The following is a 16,719-nucleotide window of genomic DNA, read 5'->3' as shown; positions in this document are numbered from 1 at the left end:
GCAATAGGGTAGCTAATATTGTCTCTCTTTAGACATCATGGTGCAGGAATCTGTGAAGTTTGGCTCCCTGGACACCTACTTAAAGAAGAAGAAGACTTCACTGAACATCCTGTGGAAGCTGGAGGTGGCCAAGCAGCTGGCCTGGGCCATGAACTTCCTGGTATGTGATAGAGATTGAATGACTTCATTTTTATTAGTTTTTATTTTTTCGACACTAAGGTGATTATGGTTGAGTCGACCATCGACTAACTGATGATGTCATCGATATGTTTTCATTCAATTGTTTGCTTTCTGGCTCCAAATGCAAGGTCACTTTCTCTCTACCGTCCCCTAGTTTCACTCACCCCACACCTTGACTCACTCATCCAATCAATTTCATACGCCTTCAGTACCTCTTCGATGGTGAGAACTAGGGATATGCACTAATGGGTGGTGTCTCACACATTCGAGTCTGCCGAAAAAAACAAACACCGAATCAGAATTTTCTGATTTGAATCACATCGAATCAAAGGATAAGATACTACTTAATTTTATCCTGACAAGAGCTGCAACTGCTGCCACGCCGCATTTACTTTTTACAAAATTACAAAATATTTAACCATTTTTAGCCTTTGGTTACGGCCGACGCTAATTTGACATACTACACGTGCATATGCGCAGTTGTACTGTAGCTTCCAAGTCCTGCAGCTGATCATTCCGCCGAGACAATGATCTTGTCTCAGAGGCACCCGATGGCCGTGCCCGTGGAGCTGCACGGATATTCATGGGAGACGGTGATGCGGCAGAATGAATGGTAAAATGTTGTAAAATATTCATGTAAAGGTTCCATATTTTGGCTATTTAGACCTCTATAGAGTGACATTCTAACATGGACTTTGTATAAAACTGTCGATTTTATTTATAAAAAACACCTTGGTTTTGAGTCCAGAAAAGGCCCCTCTGACAGCTACTTCTGTTTGTCCCAGTTTTTGTATGCACTTGGTCCGTATTTGGCTAAGACCGTCCTCTTTCCTTTGATTGGTTGCCTCTGTGTGGAACACCCAACCCTGACTACTTGTGAGAGCACACGTTTGTTTACAGCGCTGGGTTTGGAGCCGAGAGGTAGGCGGAGGTTTTCATCTACAACCCCAATTCCAATGAAGTTGGGACGTTGTGTTAAACATAAATAAAAACAGAATACAATGATTTGCAAATCATGTTCAACCTATATTTAATTTAATACACTACAAAGACAAGATATTTAATGTTCAAACTGATAAACTTTGTTTTTAGCAAATAAACATTAACTTAGAATTTTATGGCTGCAACACGTTCCAAAAAAGCTGGCATCGGTGGCAAAAAAGACTGAGAAAATTGAAGAATGCTCATCAAACACCTGTTTGGAACATCCCACAGGGCTACAGGCTAATTGGGAACAGGTGGGTGCCATGATTGGGTATAAAAGGAGCTTCACTGAATTATTCACAAGCAAAGATGGGGCGAGGTTCACCTCTTTGTGAACAAGTGTGTGAGAAAATAGTCGAACAGTTTAAGGACAATGTTCCTGAACGTACAATTGCAAGGAATTGAGGGACTTTATCATCTACAGTACATAATATCATCAAAAGGTTCAGAGAATCTGGAGAAATCACTGCATGTAAGCGGCAAGGCCGAAAACCAACATTGAATGCCCGTGACCTTCGATCCCTCAGGCGGCACTGCATCAAATCAAAAACCGACATCAATGTGTAAAGGATATCACCACATGGGCTCGGGGCACTTCAGAAAACCAATGTCAGTAAATACAGTTCGGCGCTACATTCGTAAGTGCAACTTGAAATTCTACTATGCAAAGCAAAAGCCATTTATCAACAACACCCAGAAATGCCGCCGGCTTCTCTGGACCCGAGCTCATCTAAGATGGACTGATGCAACGTGGAAAAGTGTTCTGTGGTCTGACGAGTCCACATTTCAAATTGTTTTTGGAAATTGTGGACGTCATGTCCTCTGGGCCAAAGAGGAAAAGAACCATCTGGACTGTTATGGACGCAAAGTTCAAAAGCCAGCATCTGTGATGGTATGGGGCTGTGTTAGTGCCAATGGCAGGGGTAACTTACAAATCTGTGAAGGCACCATTCATGCTGAAAGGTACATACAGGTTTTGGAGAAACATATCCTGACATCCAAGCAACTTTTTCATGGAGGCCCATGCTTATTTCAGCAAGACAATGCCAAACCACATTTTGCACGTGTTACAACAACGTGGCTTCGCAGTAAAAGAGTGCGGGTACTAGACTGGCCTGCCTGCAGTCCAGACCTGCCTCCCATTGAAAATGTGTGGCGCATTATGGAGCGTAAAATATGACAACGGAGACCCCGGACTGTTGAACAGCTGAAGCTGTACATCAAGCAAGAATGGGAAAGAATTCCACCTACAAAGCTTCAACAATTAGTGTCCTCAGTTCCCGAACGTTTATTGAATGTTGTTAAAAGAAAAGATGATGTAACACAGTGGTAAACATGACCCTGTCCCAACTTTTTGGGAACGTGTTGCAGCCATAAAATTCAAAGTTAATGATTATTTGCTAAAAACAATGAAGTTTAGCAGTTTGAACATTAAATATATTGTCTTTGTAGTGTATTCAATTAAATATAGGTTGAACATGATTTGCAAATCATTGTATTCTGTTTTTATTTATGTTTAACACAACGTCCCAACTTCATTGGAATTGGGGTTGTAGATGGATACAAGAAACGTTTGGAGCCAGTCATCGCTGCCAAAGGGGGTGCAACCAAATATTAAGTTCAAATTCATGAACAAAACGTGACCAAAACCATGATCCAAATTCATGGCTGTGACTAAAAACTGTGACAAAAACAAATGACCATATCACACCACCACATCTAAGAAAAAAACCATAACCGAATATAATGACCAACTATAGCCAAAACCCACAACAACAACACATCTCAAACACTGTGACCAAAAACCTTGACTGAAACGCGTAACTAAAAAGTAGGATTTACATTTTTTTGTATTTTTGGGGCTTATCACCGATTAGCGAGTTGAACTAAACTGATAACATATGTCACTAAATTATTAGACAATTCATGGCTACAACTGTACTAAACTCACTAAAATCAAGGTATTGCAATTCCACAAATTAATATAAATGCTTCAAAAAAGAAATCTAATAATTACAAAATTATTAAAAACATTTGCATTGCACTGAGATTGCAAAAATGCACAATATAAAATAATTCAAAAAGGCAGCAGTCCCCGAACTTTTGAGTGCCACAGACCGTTTTCATGTGAAGACATATTTTGAAGGCGTGGCTTAGAAACAAAAACAAATGATTAAAAATACCGCTGAGCATTACGCTTCAATGAGTCTGTCTTATTATATCTCCACAGAACAGCGTGTTGTAAGACACCACAATGTCATCCGACTACAAACAATTATGCGTTTCAGTTTCACTGTTGCTATTTAACTTGTGCTTTTAGTGTACCGATTTGAAGATACCTACTTATTGCTGGTCTCATGGCCGTATGCCGTAATCTGACAGGTGTTTCGACACAGTGCCATAAAGTGTCATGGTGTTTTGGTGTGCTTTGTGTCCTCCTAAACCAACTTCGATGTTGAATTAAGTTCTCATGAGCACACAGTGGTTGTCTGTGCATTATTGGACATAATAATCTGTTGACAAAGCCGCTATGGAAGGGCTGATTAGTGACTTAGTGTCGTGATGATAAGTGATTGACTTCGTTGCACGCAAGCTCAAGTGTTCCTGCGGCTAGTTCACTCGTTTCGCTAAACACGGAGCTGCCCGCGTGACACTATCTCGTTTACGGTGACGTCTTGTATGTGTTATTGAATCTGGTGACAAACCCGTCATGGAGGCGATAATGAGTGATTAATAGGAGCGGCGCGGCACTGTGTATAGCCATGCTAGCAAGCTAGCTACAGCAACGGTAATGCCAGAGCTGCCCGCGCGATGTTGTCACGAAACACGGTTCTAAAAAAAAATAAGGTAGCTTGCCGAGTTAAAATTACAAGACGGCAGCGCAGAACGTCCCCGGAGTAAAGGAGATTGTGTCAGTGATAATCTTTTAATTTGAAGATCACGTCAATGAGGTTATTGATCGATCATCGAATTTAGACATTACAGCTCACAAAATTTGCATAAAATTCTAATTATCGGCTGATCCAATCAAGCCGATCAGATCGATTTAGTCGACAAAAAAATTATCACAAACCACGTTTGATGAAAAATCAAGTTTTGATTAATTTTTTTGTTCGATCTCATGAGATAGCATTGGTGTACCTAATGAAGTGCCTAGTTTTGTAGATGCTGCTTAAGACGTCAATAAAAGCTTCCTGATATGTGAAATCAAAATGGCTCGTCACGTTATTTTCCACCCAACATGCAGGAAGAGAAGCACCTTGTCCACGGAAACGTGTGCGCTAAAAACGTGCTCCTGATCCGAGAGGAGGACCGCCGGGCCGGGAACCCGCCCTTCATCAAGCTTAGCGACCCTGGCATCAGCATCACTGTCCTGCCTAAAGACAGTGAGTCTGCAGCTACCTTTACATTCTCTTCGAAAATGTTTTATAATATAAAACTGGTGCTATTTTTCTTCATCATAAATGTAAAAAAACAAAAAAATGGTGAATGGAATTTAAAGTCATTTCAATGGGTCAAGTGTACTTGAGTAAATTGAGTTATGAGCTTGGTCACAGGATAAATTAAACTCGTAAGTCAAGGTACCAAAAACGCCAATATTCTACAGTCAACGGATGGTCATGTGCATTTTTGTTTGCGGCCAGTTTTGATAGAGAGGATCCCGTGGGTACCCCCCGAGTGCATCGACGACTCCGCCAACCTGAGCCTGGCGGGTGACAGGTGGAGCTATGGTGTCACGCTGTGGGAACTCTGCAGCAGCGGAGACAGGCCGCTAGCGGCGCTGGATGACTCCAAGGTGATGGTTGAAGAACTTGTGTGGCGATATCAATCATGACCAAAGAACATGACCAAAATCTAACCATCCATTCGTTTTCTATATTGCTTATACGGTTCAGGATGACCAAACAAAGATGACCACTTTATGTGACCCATGTACGTGACCAAGGACCACGTGACCAAAGACTATGTGACCCAAGTATATGATCATCAATCCTGACCAAAGTATGTGACCAAAGACCACGTAACAAAGACACATGACCAAAAAAGTGACAGAGAACATGAGCAAAAATCGTGGCTGGAAAATTACTGGAAATCGTGCCCACAAATTGGACAAAAAAAAGCACTCAGTAATGGCAACATGACCAAAATATCCAAAACTGACCCAATACCATGATGAAAAATCATGACCAAGAATTGTGACCACAAAATCATGACCAAAAAACATAACCCGAACCCAAAATCCTGACCAAGAGTCATGGCCAGAAATCATGACCAACAATTCTGACTAAAACAACATAACTAAACTCTTAACCCAAAAAGTCTGACCAAAAAATGACTACATATTGTGACCAGAAATCGGGACCAACATTTCTGACCAGAAAAACATGACCAAAATCCTGAACCAAAAATCATGACCAAATTTGTGTATTTTAAACATCCCTTTTCCCCAAACTCCAGAAAAGCCTTTTCTACGAGGACCAGCACCAGCTTCCCCCGCCCAAGTGGACCGAGCTGGCCAACCTGATTACCAACTGTATGGACTACGAGCCAACGTTCCGGCCAACATTTCGCGCCATCATCCGTGACCTGAACAGCCTCTTTACACCAGGTTGGTTGTTGCCCTCAAACTGCTTCTGTTATTGTCGGGGATGATGAACGTAGATCACGTTTTTTCCTAATCTTCCTCCGGTTGTTCCCGTGTCCACCAGACTATGAGCTGATCGTGGACAGCGACATCCTTCCCAACCGGACTGCAGCTTCCAGCTGGATGACAGGAGGCTTCGAGAGTCAGGAGCCGGCCCAGTTTGAAGAGAGACACCTCATATTTTTACAGCAGCTAGGAAAGGTATGACGTGCAATGGCGGAGCGCAGCCATATTGCAGAGAACTGCTGAGAGTCGGGTTCCCACATCCAATGTGGTCTTGTGTTCCCAGCGCTACCTAACGAATATTTTTGCTCATCACCAATAATAATGACCAAAGCCATGACCAAAAATCATCACTAAAAACATTTTAAAAATCTGACCAAAAATGGGACCAAAACTCATGACTGAAAAACATGACCAAAGACAATGACAATGTTTACTTCGTGACCAAAAAAACATGATCCAAACCATGACCAAAACCAAAAATCTGACCAAAAATCTTGACCAAAAACATAACCATTAACTATATGACCTCGTGACCAAAAACACTACTAAAACCATGACCAAAAATCATGACTAAAACCATGACCAAATACCTTGACCGTTCTTACCTTATAACCAAAATCATGGAAGAAAAAATGCTCAAAAACATGACTTAAAAACAGCCAAAAATGTGACCAAAAATATGACCAACAATCATCACACATGACCAAATAAAATGATAATTTTTACCTTGTGACCAAAAAATGTGACCAAAAATCATGAATATTTTTAGGTCGTGACCAAAAAGCATGAATATTTTCCCTAATGACCAAAATCACGGCCAAAAAAAAACCATGACTTAAAACGGGGCCAAAACCGCGACCCAAAATCTGACCAAAAATCTTGACTTAAAAACTTTACCATTTTACCTTATTACCAAAAGCTTGACTATTTTACTCTTGTGACCAGAAACATGTCCAAAAAAACATGCAGATCCAGCTGCTCCTCTTCATCTTCACCTCGGTTTGTCGATTTATTCCAGGGCAACTTCGGCAGCGTGGAGATGTGCCGCTACGACCCGCTGCAGGACAACACGGGGGAGGTGGTGGCCGTGAAGAAGCTGCAGGACAGCACTGCCGAACACATCCGCGACTTCGAGCGCGAAATCGACATCCTCAAGTCTCTGCAGCACGACAATATCGTCAAGTACAAAGGTGTCTGCTACAGCGCAGGTACGCAGAAATACGCCCAAAAGACCAGCAACCAAACATCACGCCAAAAAGCAGACCAAAATTCACAGCCAAAACTCATGTCGTAAAACTACTGAAAAATCAGACGTGAAACCCCAATCAATCAACAAAAAAAAAAGATGCTAAAACAATGTTCAAACTCACAACCAAAACTTGAAACTAAAAGTCACGACCAAAAAGCCAAAACCACAACCACAAAATCGACCATAAATAGCAACAAAACTATGAAAAATCATGACCAAACATTATCACAACTTGTACAAAATGTACAACCAAAAATCTAACCCCAAAAAAAATAAATGACCATAAATCCCAACCAAAAAAAAAAAATCAGACCAAAAATCATAACGGAAACTCACATCCATAAATCTGACAAATCATGACAGAAACTCAGGACCCAAAGCTTGCAACCCAAAAAAAGAATTTCAATTTATGTTGAAAGTATTTGACCAAAATGCATGACCAAAAATTATGACCAAAAAAATCACGACCAAAATACATTGTGTTTTCCTCTGGGCAGGCCGACGCAATCTCCGGCTGATCATGGAATACCTTCCCTACGGAAGCCTGCGAGACTACCTCATGAAGAATAAGGAGAGGATCGACCGCAAGAAGCTGATGCACTACGTCTCTCAGATCTGCAAGGTCCGGCCGGGTCCTTTGCTGCCACATTTTCCCAAAATTGCCCTTGGAAAATTCTCGTGAGCTTCTCCCTCGTGTCACCTATGTCCAGGGAATGGAGTACCTGTCCAGCAAGCGCTACATTCACCGCGACCTCGCAACGCGGAACATCCTGGTGGAAAGCGAGCAGAGGGTGAAGATCGGTGACTTCGGCCTGACCAAAGTTCTCCCTCAGGACAAGGAGTACTACATGGTCAAAGAGCCAGGAGAGAGCCCCATCTTTTGGTAGCGTCCCTCCACCCTCTGGCATTGACTCCCTCCCGTCCACAAACGCATCCTCCTAACATCAGCTCTCCTCCTCAGGTACGCTCCCGAGTCGCTGAGCGAGAGCAGGTTCTCCGTGGCGTCGGATGTGTGGAGCTTCGGAGTGGTGCTTTACGAGCTCTTCACCCACAGTGAGAAGAACTGCAGCCCTCCAGCCGTAAGCCACCGCACGCTGCCATAGCTAAAGAAAATCATTTTAAGCTATGTTAGCATGTCGAAATAAACCAAACTGCAAATTCTGACATTTCCCCAAACATGTTCTATAGTTCCTCAAACTTGTACCTCTTTTCTAAAAAAGAGAATTAAGGCCAGAATGTTCTATCTTGGTCTCATCAGACCAGAGAATCTTATTTCTCACCATCTTGGAGTCCTTCAGGTGTTTTTTTTAGCAAACTCCATGCGGGCTTTCATGTGTCTTGCACTGAGGAGAGGCTTCCGTCGAGCCACTCTGCCATAAAGCCCCGACTGGTGGAGGGATGCAGTGATTGTTGACTTTCTAGAACTTTCTCCCATCTCCCGACTGCATCTCTGGAGCTCAGCCACAGTGATCTTTGGGTTCTTCTTTACCTCTCTCACCAAGGCTCCCCCCCCAATTGCTCAGTTTGGCCGGACGGCCAGCTCTAGGAAGGGTTCCGGTCGTCCCAAATGTCTTCACTGTGCTCTTAGGAACCTTCAGTGCAGCAGAATGTTTTTTGTAACCTTGACCAGATCAGTGCCTTGTCACAATTCTGTCTCTGAGCTCTTCAGGCAGTTCCTTTGACCTCATGATTCTCATTTGCTCTGACATGCACTGTGACCTGTACGGTCTTATATAGACAGGTGTGTGGCTTTCCTAATCAAGTCCAATCAGTATAATCAAACACAGCTGGACTCCAATGAAGGTGTAGAACCATCTCAAGGATTATTAGGACAGCACCCGAGTTAAATAAGTGTCACAGCAAAGGGTCTGAAAATGTATGGCTGTGTGATATTTCAGTTTTTCTTTTTGAATAAATCTGCAAAAATGTCAACAATTCCGTTTTTTTTCTGTCTATATGGGGTGCTCTGTTTACATTGAGGGGGGGGGGGGGGAAGAACTTAAATGATTTGAGCAAATGGCTGCAATATAACAAAGAGTGAAAAATGAATACTGAATACTTTCCGTACCCACTGTAAGTGAAAATATAAAAAGGTGATTTATTTTTTCACAAAAATATACCTCTTTAAAAACATAAAACCAGTTGGTGACATTAAAACACAGGTGTTTTTAGATCAAGCTGTCAGAGTTCTTATGTCAGCCGCAAAAAAACCCCCACATCTGAACACATTTTGGAATTAGCTGTTAGCTTAGCAGTCTTTTGTCCTGCATTTTGCAACTTTTTTGTTTTTGCTCCTTGTCAGATATTCATGTCCATGATGGGCAACGACAAGCAGGGCCAGCTGATCGTCTACCACCTGATGGAATTGCTCAAGTCGGGCAGCAGGCTGCCCCAAACCGTCCACTGTCCTGACGAGGTGAGTGAGTCAATTGTCACAACCTAAAAACCTCGTTCATCCCGGTGGTGCGCATTTCAAAAAAAAAACACAGCACAGTCACAGAATTTACTCCCAAAAGTTGCCTGGAAAATCAAGCAAACTCAAGTCAAACAAAAGCAAGTCACAAGCTAAAGAATTTGCATTGACGTCGTTCAGCCCGAAACAGCAACACTCATTTTGGGTGGAAAATTAAAATATGAATGAATACAGATGTGAAACGGATAAATTGTCAAATAATTAATTAACTTGTGAAATATATCATATTTGATGTTCACATTTATATAACCTATTTATTAATCCTTTAATTTGGAAACCATTTATGGTTTAGCACCTTTAAATAAATAAATAAGGCATTAAATAAAAAATGCCATTAAATATAAATGTCATTAAATACATTCCATTAAATAAAAAAATCTACTGAATGAATATATCCATTAATAGAAATCAATTAAATTAAAATGCTATTAGATATAAAGTATAAATGCCATTCAAATAAAGATGCATTGAATATTAAAAACACATGAAATATAAGAAATAGGAATGCCATTCAATAAAGAAGCCATTAAAAATAATATGCTATTTCATAAATCCTACAATCACTAATACAAAAATATTGAATAAATATGAATTCAATTAAATATAAACATCGTTACAAAATTGTATTAAAAGAATTAAAAATACAAATTTCATTATTTTAAAAGGCTATTAAAGAAATAGTCATTGAATATAAATTAGAATAAATCATTAATTTCATAAAATAATTAATGCATTGATTACACTGTGTTAAATAAATAAAAATGTCATTAAATATTTATTTCATTTAATAAAATCCCCTTAAATAAAAAAAATATGATCAATAAAAATTCCATTAAATAAATACAAAGGTCATTAAATGAAAAAAATCTAGTAATTAAAAAATGTGTAAAGCTATTGCACCTGAATCTCAGTGTTATGAAAGGCTTTTGTTGGCTTACTGCACTCCAGTGGAATAAATGGATGAGCCACTGTGGAATTTCAGAAGTGGAGGCACCTTCTGCTAACCACTGAGAAGCATTCCATTTTAATTGAAGAAGTTGAAGCTCCCTTTTCTAGCTGCAGACAGACTGTAATAAACTGCCGTCATGTCTCCCCAGATGTACGAGATCATGGCGGAGTGCTGGGACAACGACTCGGGCCTACGTCCGTCCTTCAACGAGCTCAGCCTGCGCATCGACCTGCTCAGGGACAGCGATTGACCACCCAGCACTGCCCACTATCACCCCAAGTGCCGCAGCCCCCCTTTTCAACTAGATGTCCACCGGAGAGCGAAGAAAAAGCATTGCGTCCGAAATGCATCTGTTCGAATATTTTGTTTTTTGTTGAAATATTTTCTGTATTACATAGACTGAGTGGACAAATTTAAACATGGAGGCGCTTGCTTCTATGTGTGTGTGTGCGTGCGCGCGCGCATGCCCAGCGAGCCTGTATAGGCGTTTGATGCTGTGTATTCAATATCTTGTACTTTTTCCACATTCCTTAAACTATAAAAAGATATTAATAGTTAAGGAAGAAGGAGTTTGCTAAAGAGAGAGAGTGTTGGCGAGAATAAAAGCGAGAGTGTGGATATTTGAAAGGGGGCTCGCTGGCTCCATTCATTTGAACATACCCAGCACGTACGTACATTCGCGGCACAAGTTTTTCTTTTTCATCCTCAGGTACAGCATACATTTTGAATACAGTCAAGTATGCAAAACACAATATTTGATGCTTTATATACTATTATATGGCTTACTGTGGTGTGGCTCGCTAAACCCGGAAATGTGTTTTCCCCGTGAGGTCAATCTTATCTGCGGCGACGTTAAGCCGGCGTTTCAAATTTCAAATCGCTGAAAGACCTGTGGCAGACTGATCGGTACAATGGAAAAGGAAGAAAAAAAAAAAGCTAACTCAGCTATGTTGTTTCCGCGGTTCAGTGTAGTGAGGCGTCCAATGACCTCGACATTGGAGAGACCAAGCAGCCTTTAAGCAAACGCATGGCACAACAAAGGCGAAAGGTTTCTTTGTGAATCAAGTTTCTGTGTATAGCCTTTAATCACAAAAGAGTCTCAAAGGGCTTTTCAAGCCATAGAAAGGGGAAGCGGCAGGAAAACAGACCAAAGTCCAGATGTCAGTGGGTGAGGCCAGGCGAGAGACTAGTTGCATCATAAATGTGGTATAAACGAATGCACGAGAGTAGAAACAAGTCTTAAGTTGAGGATTCCTTTGCATCTAAAAGCGAAGAGACAAAACTTCGTCCAAACTCTGGCTTGGGAAAGTTGATTTGAAAGGGGTGAAAGAACTAGAAAAGCTGTGTCTAAACAGGGGAGGTTTGTCATCACCTGTTGTCTGCTTACAACAATGTCCTCACGTCTGTCCCCACAAAATTGGGCCTCTTCAGAAAGTCCAGTCGCCTAAGCTTTCCTTAACCTTTGTGGAAAACCTCCTAGAGTCAAGGCGAGATGAAAATGTGCTTTCTTTCGAACATAGGAACTTTTTAGAATTAATTTAATTCCACTTTTCCTAACAATGTCATCGTGCGACGGAGAGTGTATTGCTGATGAAAGTCTGCAGCGTGAAACTAGTATCTTCCAAAGATGGACTACAGAATGCACTCCTTCAATTCATTTGTGCTGGTTCTCATTTCAATCAGGTTTTCAGTGAGAATCCTTTAAGACGCTAAACCTATGTAGATGTGGAAATTCACTGCCCCAGTAGTCTTTCTTCAATGTGACGGTAGCATTTTATTTTCTTATGGTGTAAATGATGAGCTACAAAAATAATGATGTTTAATATTAATATGGTAGGCTAAATTCCAGCAAGCAGGTACACCATTCTGTTCATGTAAACCTCAGTTCTGACTTGACTTCCCCTGAACTCAAAAAGTGGGATGATCCAGGTCCAGAACAGCTGTACTGAATTAGCTCAAGTATGATCACCTTCTGTAAGCTCGTTCACGGGGGCAACCAAAAGATATCAATTCAGCCCCGATATGTCGATTCGCCATGGAAACTAATAGAAACGTCGAGTTACTTACAGTACTTCCCCACCTTGGAATTGGAGCTGCTCATGCAGGTATCAAGTGATATTAAAATATATTCCGCTGTGACAGTGAAACAAAGAAGCAATCGATGCACAAGTGAATGTGGAGGTTTTATTGCATTACTATTGGATGCACTGACTTGAACAGCACAAGGCGCACATTAAATTGAAGCATATAGGAATATGTTTTGGATAATAATAACATCTGATATGTGCAATCCGGCATCTAAAAGCGTACTTGGAAGCACTTTAATTAAATACAAAATGTAAACAACATTTAGGCATATTTTTGGTCAACTATGAATACTAATAGACATTGATTAATGAAGTAAATATTCCTTTAACATGGAACACATTTTTATTTAACACAATTTTATTTACATATTTGTGTCATAGATTTTTTGACTAAAATAGAATATGAATATGCAGAAAATACAAATATATATATATATATGTATTTGATTTGTACTCAGCCAACAAAAAGACATTTTGTGCAGGAGCAGTGATGAGATATGCATGATGTGTCCCGTCCACATCACATTTGGAGGCCAAAATGCCATCCAATTAGACTGCATGTTGCGAGCAAACTTTGTGCTCAGGGGCTAAATTGGATTTTTTTGTTTTTTTAAATGGACAGATAACTCGGGTGATTTGCAGATGAGATAAAAAGAAAAGTGTTTTAAAAAAGTGGTTTACTCTAAAACTACATTTTTTTTAAATTTTGTTTTATTTACAAAAAATCATTTAACCAATTATTTAATAAGATGAATGGATACAATACTAAGTCATGAATAAAGAGGTAAACTAGTTTATTTTACTAATAAAACAATTCCTTTTAAAATGTATATCTATTTATTGTTATTAACATTCAACCAGTCAACCAATTACAAGGAAATGACTACAAAATAGATCACATGAAAAAATTAATTTAATTAAACCGTTTTAAGTAAATCAGCTATATTTGCGACTCTTGATAATGTAAATGCTCGAATCAGATTCCCCGTCTTACTCTTGAGTTTTCACATAACCTGCTTGCTGGAATACCCCTTGGATGACTGAGAATCTACAAAGACAATGTACCTGTCTTTGTTTTTTTTATTACACCAGTTTGTGTGTGTGTGTGTGTGTGTGTGTATTACAATATACTAAAATAATGACTAAGTCAAAAGAAATACATCTTAAACATGAGTCTTGTTTAATTATTTGGTATTCTTGGCAAAAAAGCAAATGACAAAAACGGATTGGTTAGAAAGTAACCATGGAGCACATGGCTGGAGTCCAGTTAAATTAGAGTAAAATATCTCAAAGAAGGGGAGGCTACTTGGTCATTCGGAGCTGTAAATATGAAGAACAAAATAACATCCACTAAAGAAAACGAATTGGGGGAGAGGGGGACTTTTAAAACACAATAACATTAACAAGTCTACAAGAACATCCATCCATCCATTTTGTGAGCCGCTTCTCCTCACAAGGGTCGCGGGCGTGCTGGAGCCTATCCCAGCTGTCATCGGGCAGGAGGCGGGGTACACCCTGAACTGGTTGCCAGCCAATCGTAGGGCTCATACAAACAAACAACCATTCGCACTCACAGTCACACCTACGGGCAATTTAGAGTTGTCAATTAACCTAGCATGTATGTTTTTGGGATGTGGGAGGAAACCGGAGTGCCCGGAGAAAACCCACGCAGGCACGGGGAGAACATGCAAACTCCACACAGGCGGGGCTGGGGAATTGAACCCCGGTCCTCAGAACTGTGAGGCAGACGCTCTAACCAGTTGTCCACCGTGCCGCCTACAAGAAGAGTATAAGGGGGGAAAAAACGAAGGAACGTCAAGGCAACAACAATAGAGGCACAAGGAATTGTTAAGTTTTGTTTTTGAGAAATATTGTAAAGTTGTGTTAGGGTGCAATTATTGTATTTATTTTTTTAGAAAAAGGCAAAAGTTGCACCTTTGGTCCATTTAAAGAGTTGGGAAGAACCCAGATTTGTTACTTATGTAAATGGGGGCTAGATCATGTAGGCTCAGTCCCAATGTCATCCTACTTAATATATGAAAAATAGAATTTAATATTGTATTATTGTGATCATTTGTGGACTTCTTTTTTTCAGTTCCTCTCTTTCTTTCCATGGCGAGGTGCATCAAATGCTCAAGCGTGGATGTTGGGACCGAGCCAAAAGGAGAGAAAAACCCTACGAGGAGGCCCGCTTCGCCTCGTAGGGGGACTCGTAGACCTCCATGGGGGGGCAGGTGCACACCAGGTGCTGGTCGCCGTAGATGTCGTCGATCCGCGAGATACTCGGCCAGAATTTGGTCTCGGGACGAATGAATGGCTGTGGGGGGGACAAAAACAGTTTGTTTGAAAATCAGTTTAGTTGCCTTTTCTGTAATCTAGCTAATATGTTGCAACAGCCATTTCTGTAACATTAAAAAATAGATAAAAAAATAAATAAATGCAATTCTTGGAATTGGGAAAACTTTGGAAAATGACAAAAAGTATGTCTGGAAAAAAGAGGAGCTTAGGTAAGAATCACAATTATAAATGTAGTCCACAAAAAATAATAATATAAACAATGAATACACAAATTACAACTCACATTTAAGTGTCGGCATTTCTTCCAAACTGACATATCTGTTGTCAATGCAAAACATGTCCACATCTTTTTAACGAGGACAACTTCTAATTAAAAATATGTTTTATTAAAAACTATTATAATGATCAATTCTATAAATATTAATGAGAATTATTATAAACATTTTATTAATTCTACATTATTTTGAATTGTTAACTAATTTGCACTAGTACCCTGTTTTACAAAATTATATAAATTTAAACAAGTGTCCTTTTTTTTATTACATTTTTGTTAAACTGACATTATCAGTTAAAAAGATAATTGGTTTGTTGCTATCAGAAACAAAATACAAATAAAATTTTGTAACTTGTTTTTAAAAAAAACATTTTTTCAGTTTTTTTTAATTGACCAACTTTTTCAGTTGTTGGTCAAAAAACATTTTTAATTATAAATATCAAAATTCTTGGGTGTTTTTTTTTTCTTCTGGCAAAGTTTTTCTCATTAAAATGCTTTTTTCTTAAAAGTACAATTACTTTATTTATATTATATTAATTAAAATATTTATGAATAATTTAATAATTACACATTTATACATCGTTATGATTTGTTTACTAATTTGGACTAGTACTCTTCTTCATAAATGTATCAGCATTTAAATGAACAAACAACACTAAAACTCTCAGCTTTAGTTTTTTATTTTTTTTTTTACATTTTTTTATTTTTTTTTTTTATTTAACCAAACCTGAAATAAATGTCAATTAAAACATGTTCACATTTTACTTTGACCAGAAAACCCCCCCAAAAATTATTGGAGTTAAAATAATTGTAATTAAAAACATCGCAATTATTTATTTTAAGATTACAATTATTGACTATGATTATAATTTACTAATCATATATATATATATATTTTTTTTACATATTATCATTATGCCTTGTTAATTTGCACTACTACTCTTAGTTAATCAAAATATATAAATGTAAACAAGTGTTCATTCTTTTCACATTTTTTTTCCCAAAAAACTGACAAAAGAATGTAATCGTCAATGAAAAACATAAAACATTAGGTTTTTTTTAATCAGAAAGAACTACTGAATCAATGTTTTAATGTTAAAACAATTGACCAAATATAAATCTTAAAATTGAAATCCCCCCAAAAACCTCTTGTAATTAATATTGTTTTAATTAAAAATATGAATTACATATTTCATAATTTATCCAAAATATTATAATTTACTAATCATACATTTTTATACTGTGTTCTCTGTATTAAAAATCGAATTCTATAAAAAGGGTCACACTAAATCCTTAAGTGACATTTCTTTCCACATTTTTCAATTTTTTTTATATTCAAAAGTGACAGAAATTGTCAATTAAAACATTTGTTTTTAAATTATTTTTAGTGCAAAACGTAAAATAGCTTCAAATAGATGAAAATGTAAACATTTTAATTATTCCTTTATATTTCCATCCATCCATTTTCTGAGCCGCTTGTCCTCACTAGGGTCGCGGGCGTGCTGGAGCCTATCCCAGCTGTCATCGGGCAGGAGGCGGGGTACACCCTGAACTGGTTGCCAGCCAATCGCAGG

The 16,719-nt window shown here is 38.9% G+C and overlaps 2 protein-coding genes across 2 annotated transcripts in view; one reads left to right on the top strand and one right to left on the bottom strand.

Moving 5' to 3' along the window:
• Window positions 1-11,113, top strand: part of jak2b (Janus kinase 2b) — a 50,495-nt gene extending 39,382 nt beyond the window's left edge. Inside the window, exons 14-24 of the mRNA XM_061767065.1 lie at window positions 33-160; window positions 4,412-4,550; window positions 4,809-4,960; window positions 5,623-5,773; window positions 5,874-6,010; window positions 6,834-7,023; window positions 7,562-7,686; window positions 7,775-7,947; window positions 8,026-8,143; window positions 9,367-9,480; window positions 10,635-11,113. Coding sequence (XP_061623049.1) covers window positions 33-160; window positions 4,412-4,550; window positions 4,809-4,960; window positions 5,623-5,773; window positions 5,874-6,010; window positions 6,834-7,023; window positions 7,562-7,686; window positions 7,775-7,947; window positions 8,026-8,143; window positions 9,367-9,480; window positions 10,635-10,736 — 1,529 coding nt within the window. The 3' untranslated portion in view covers window positions 10,737-11,113. The remainder of the gene's footprint in view (window positions 1-32; window positions 161-4,411; window positions 4,551-4,808; window positions 4,961-5,622; window positions 5,774-5,873; window positions 6,011-6,833; window positions 7,024-7,561; window positions 7,687-7,774; window positions 7,948-8,025; window positions 8,144-9,366; window positions 9,481-10,634) is intronic.
• Window positions 11,114-13,730: 2,617 nt separating this feature from the next.
• The window catches only part of gldc (glycine dehydrogenase (decarboxylating)), a 30,436-nt gene continuing 27,447 nt past the window's right edge, over window positions 13,731-16,719 (bottom strand). The window contains exon 25 of the mRNA XM_061767066.1: window positions 13,731-14,890. Coding sequence (XP_061623050.1) covers window positions 14,750-14,890 — 141 coding nt within the window. The 3' untranslated portion in view covers window positions 13,731-14,749. The remainder of the gene's footprint in view (window positions 14,891-16,719) is intronic.

The sequence above is a fragment of the Phyllopteryx taeniolatus genome, chromosome 3 (genome assembly GCF_024500385.1).
Source record: "Phyllopteryx taeniolatus isolate TA_2022b chromosome 3, UOR_Ptae_1.2, whole genome shotgun sequence".
Lineage (NCBI taxonomy): Eukaryota > Metazoa > Chordata > Actinopteri > Syngnathiformes > Syngnathidae > Phyllopteryx > Phyllopteryx taeniolatus.
The sequence above is the reverse complement of the archived record's forward strand: the minus strand, read 5'-3'. Positions and strand labels throughout refer to the sequence as shown.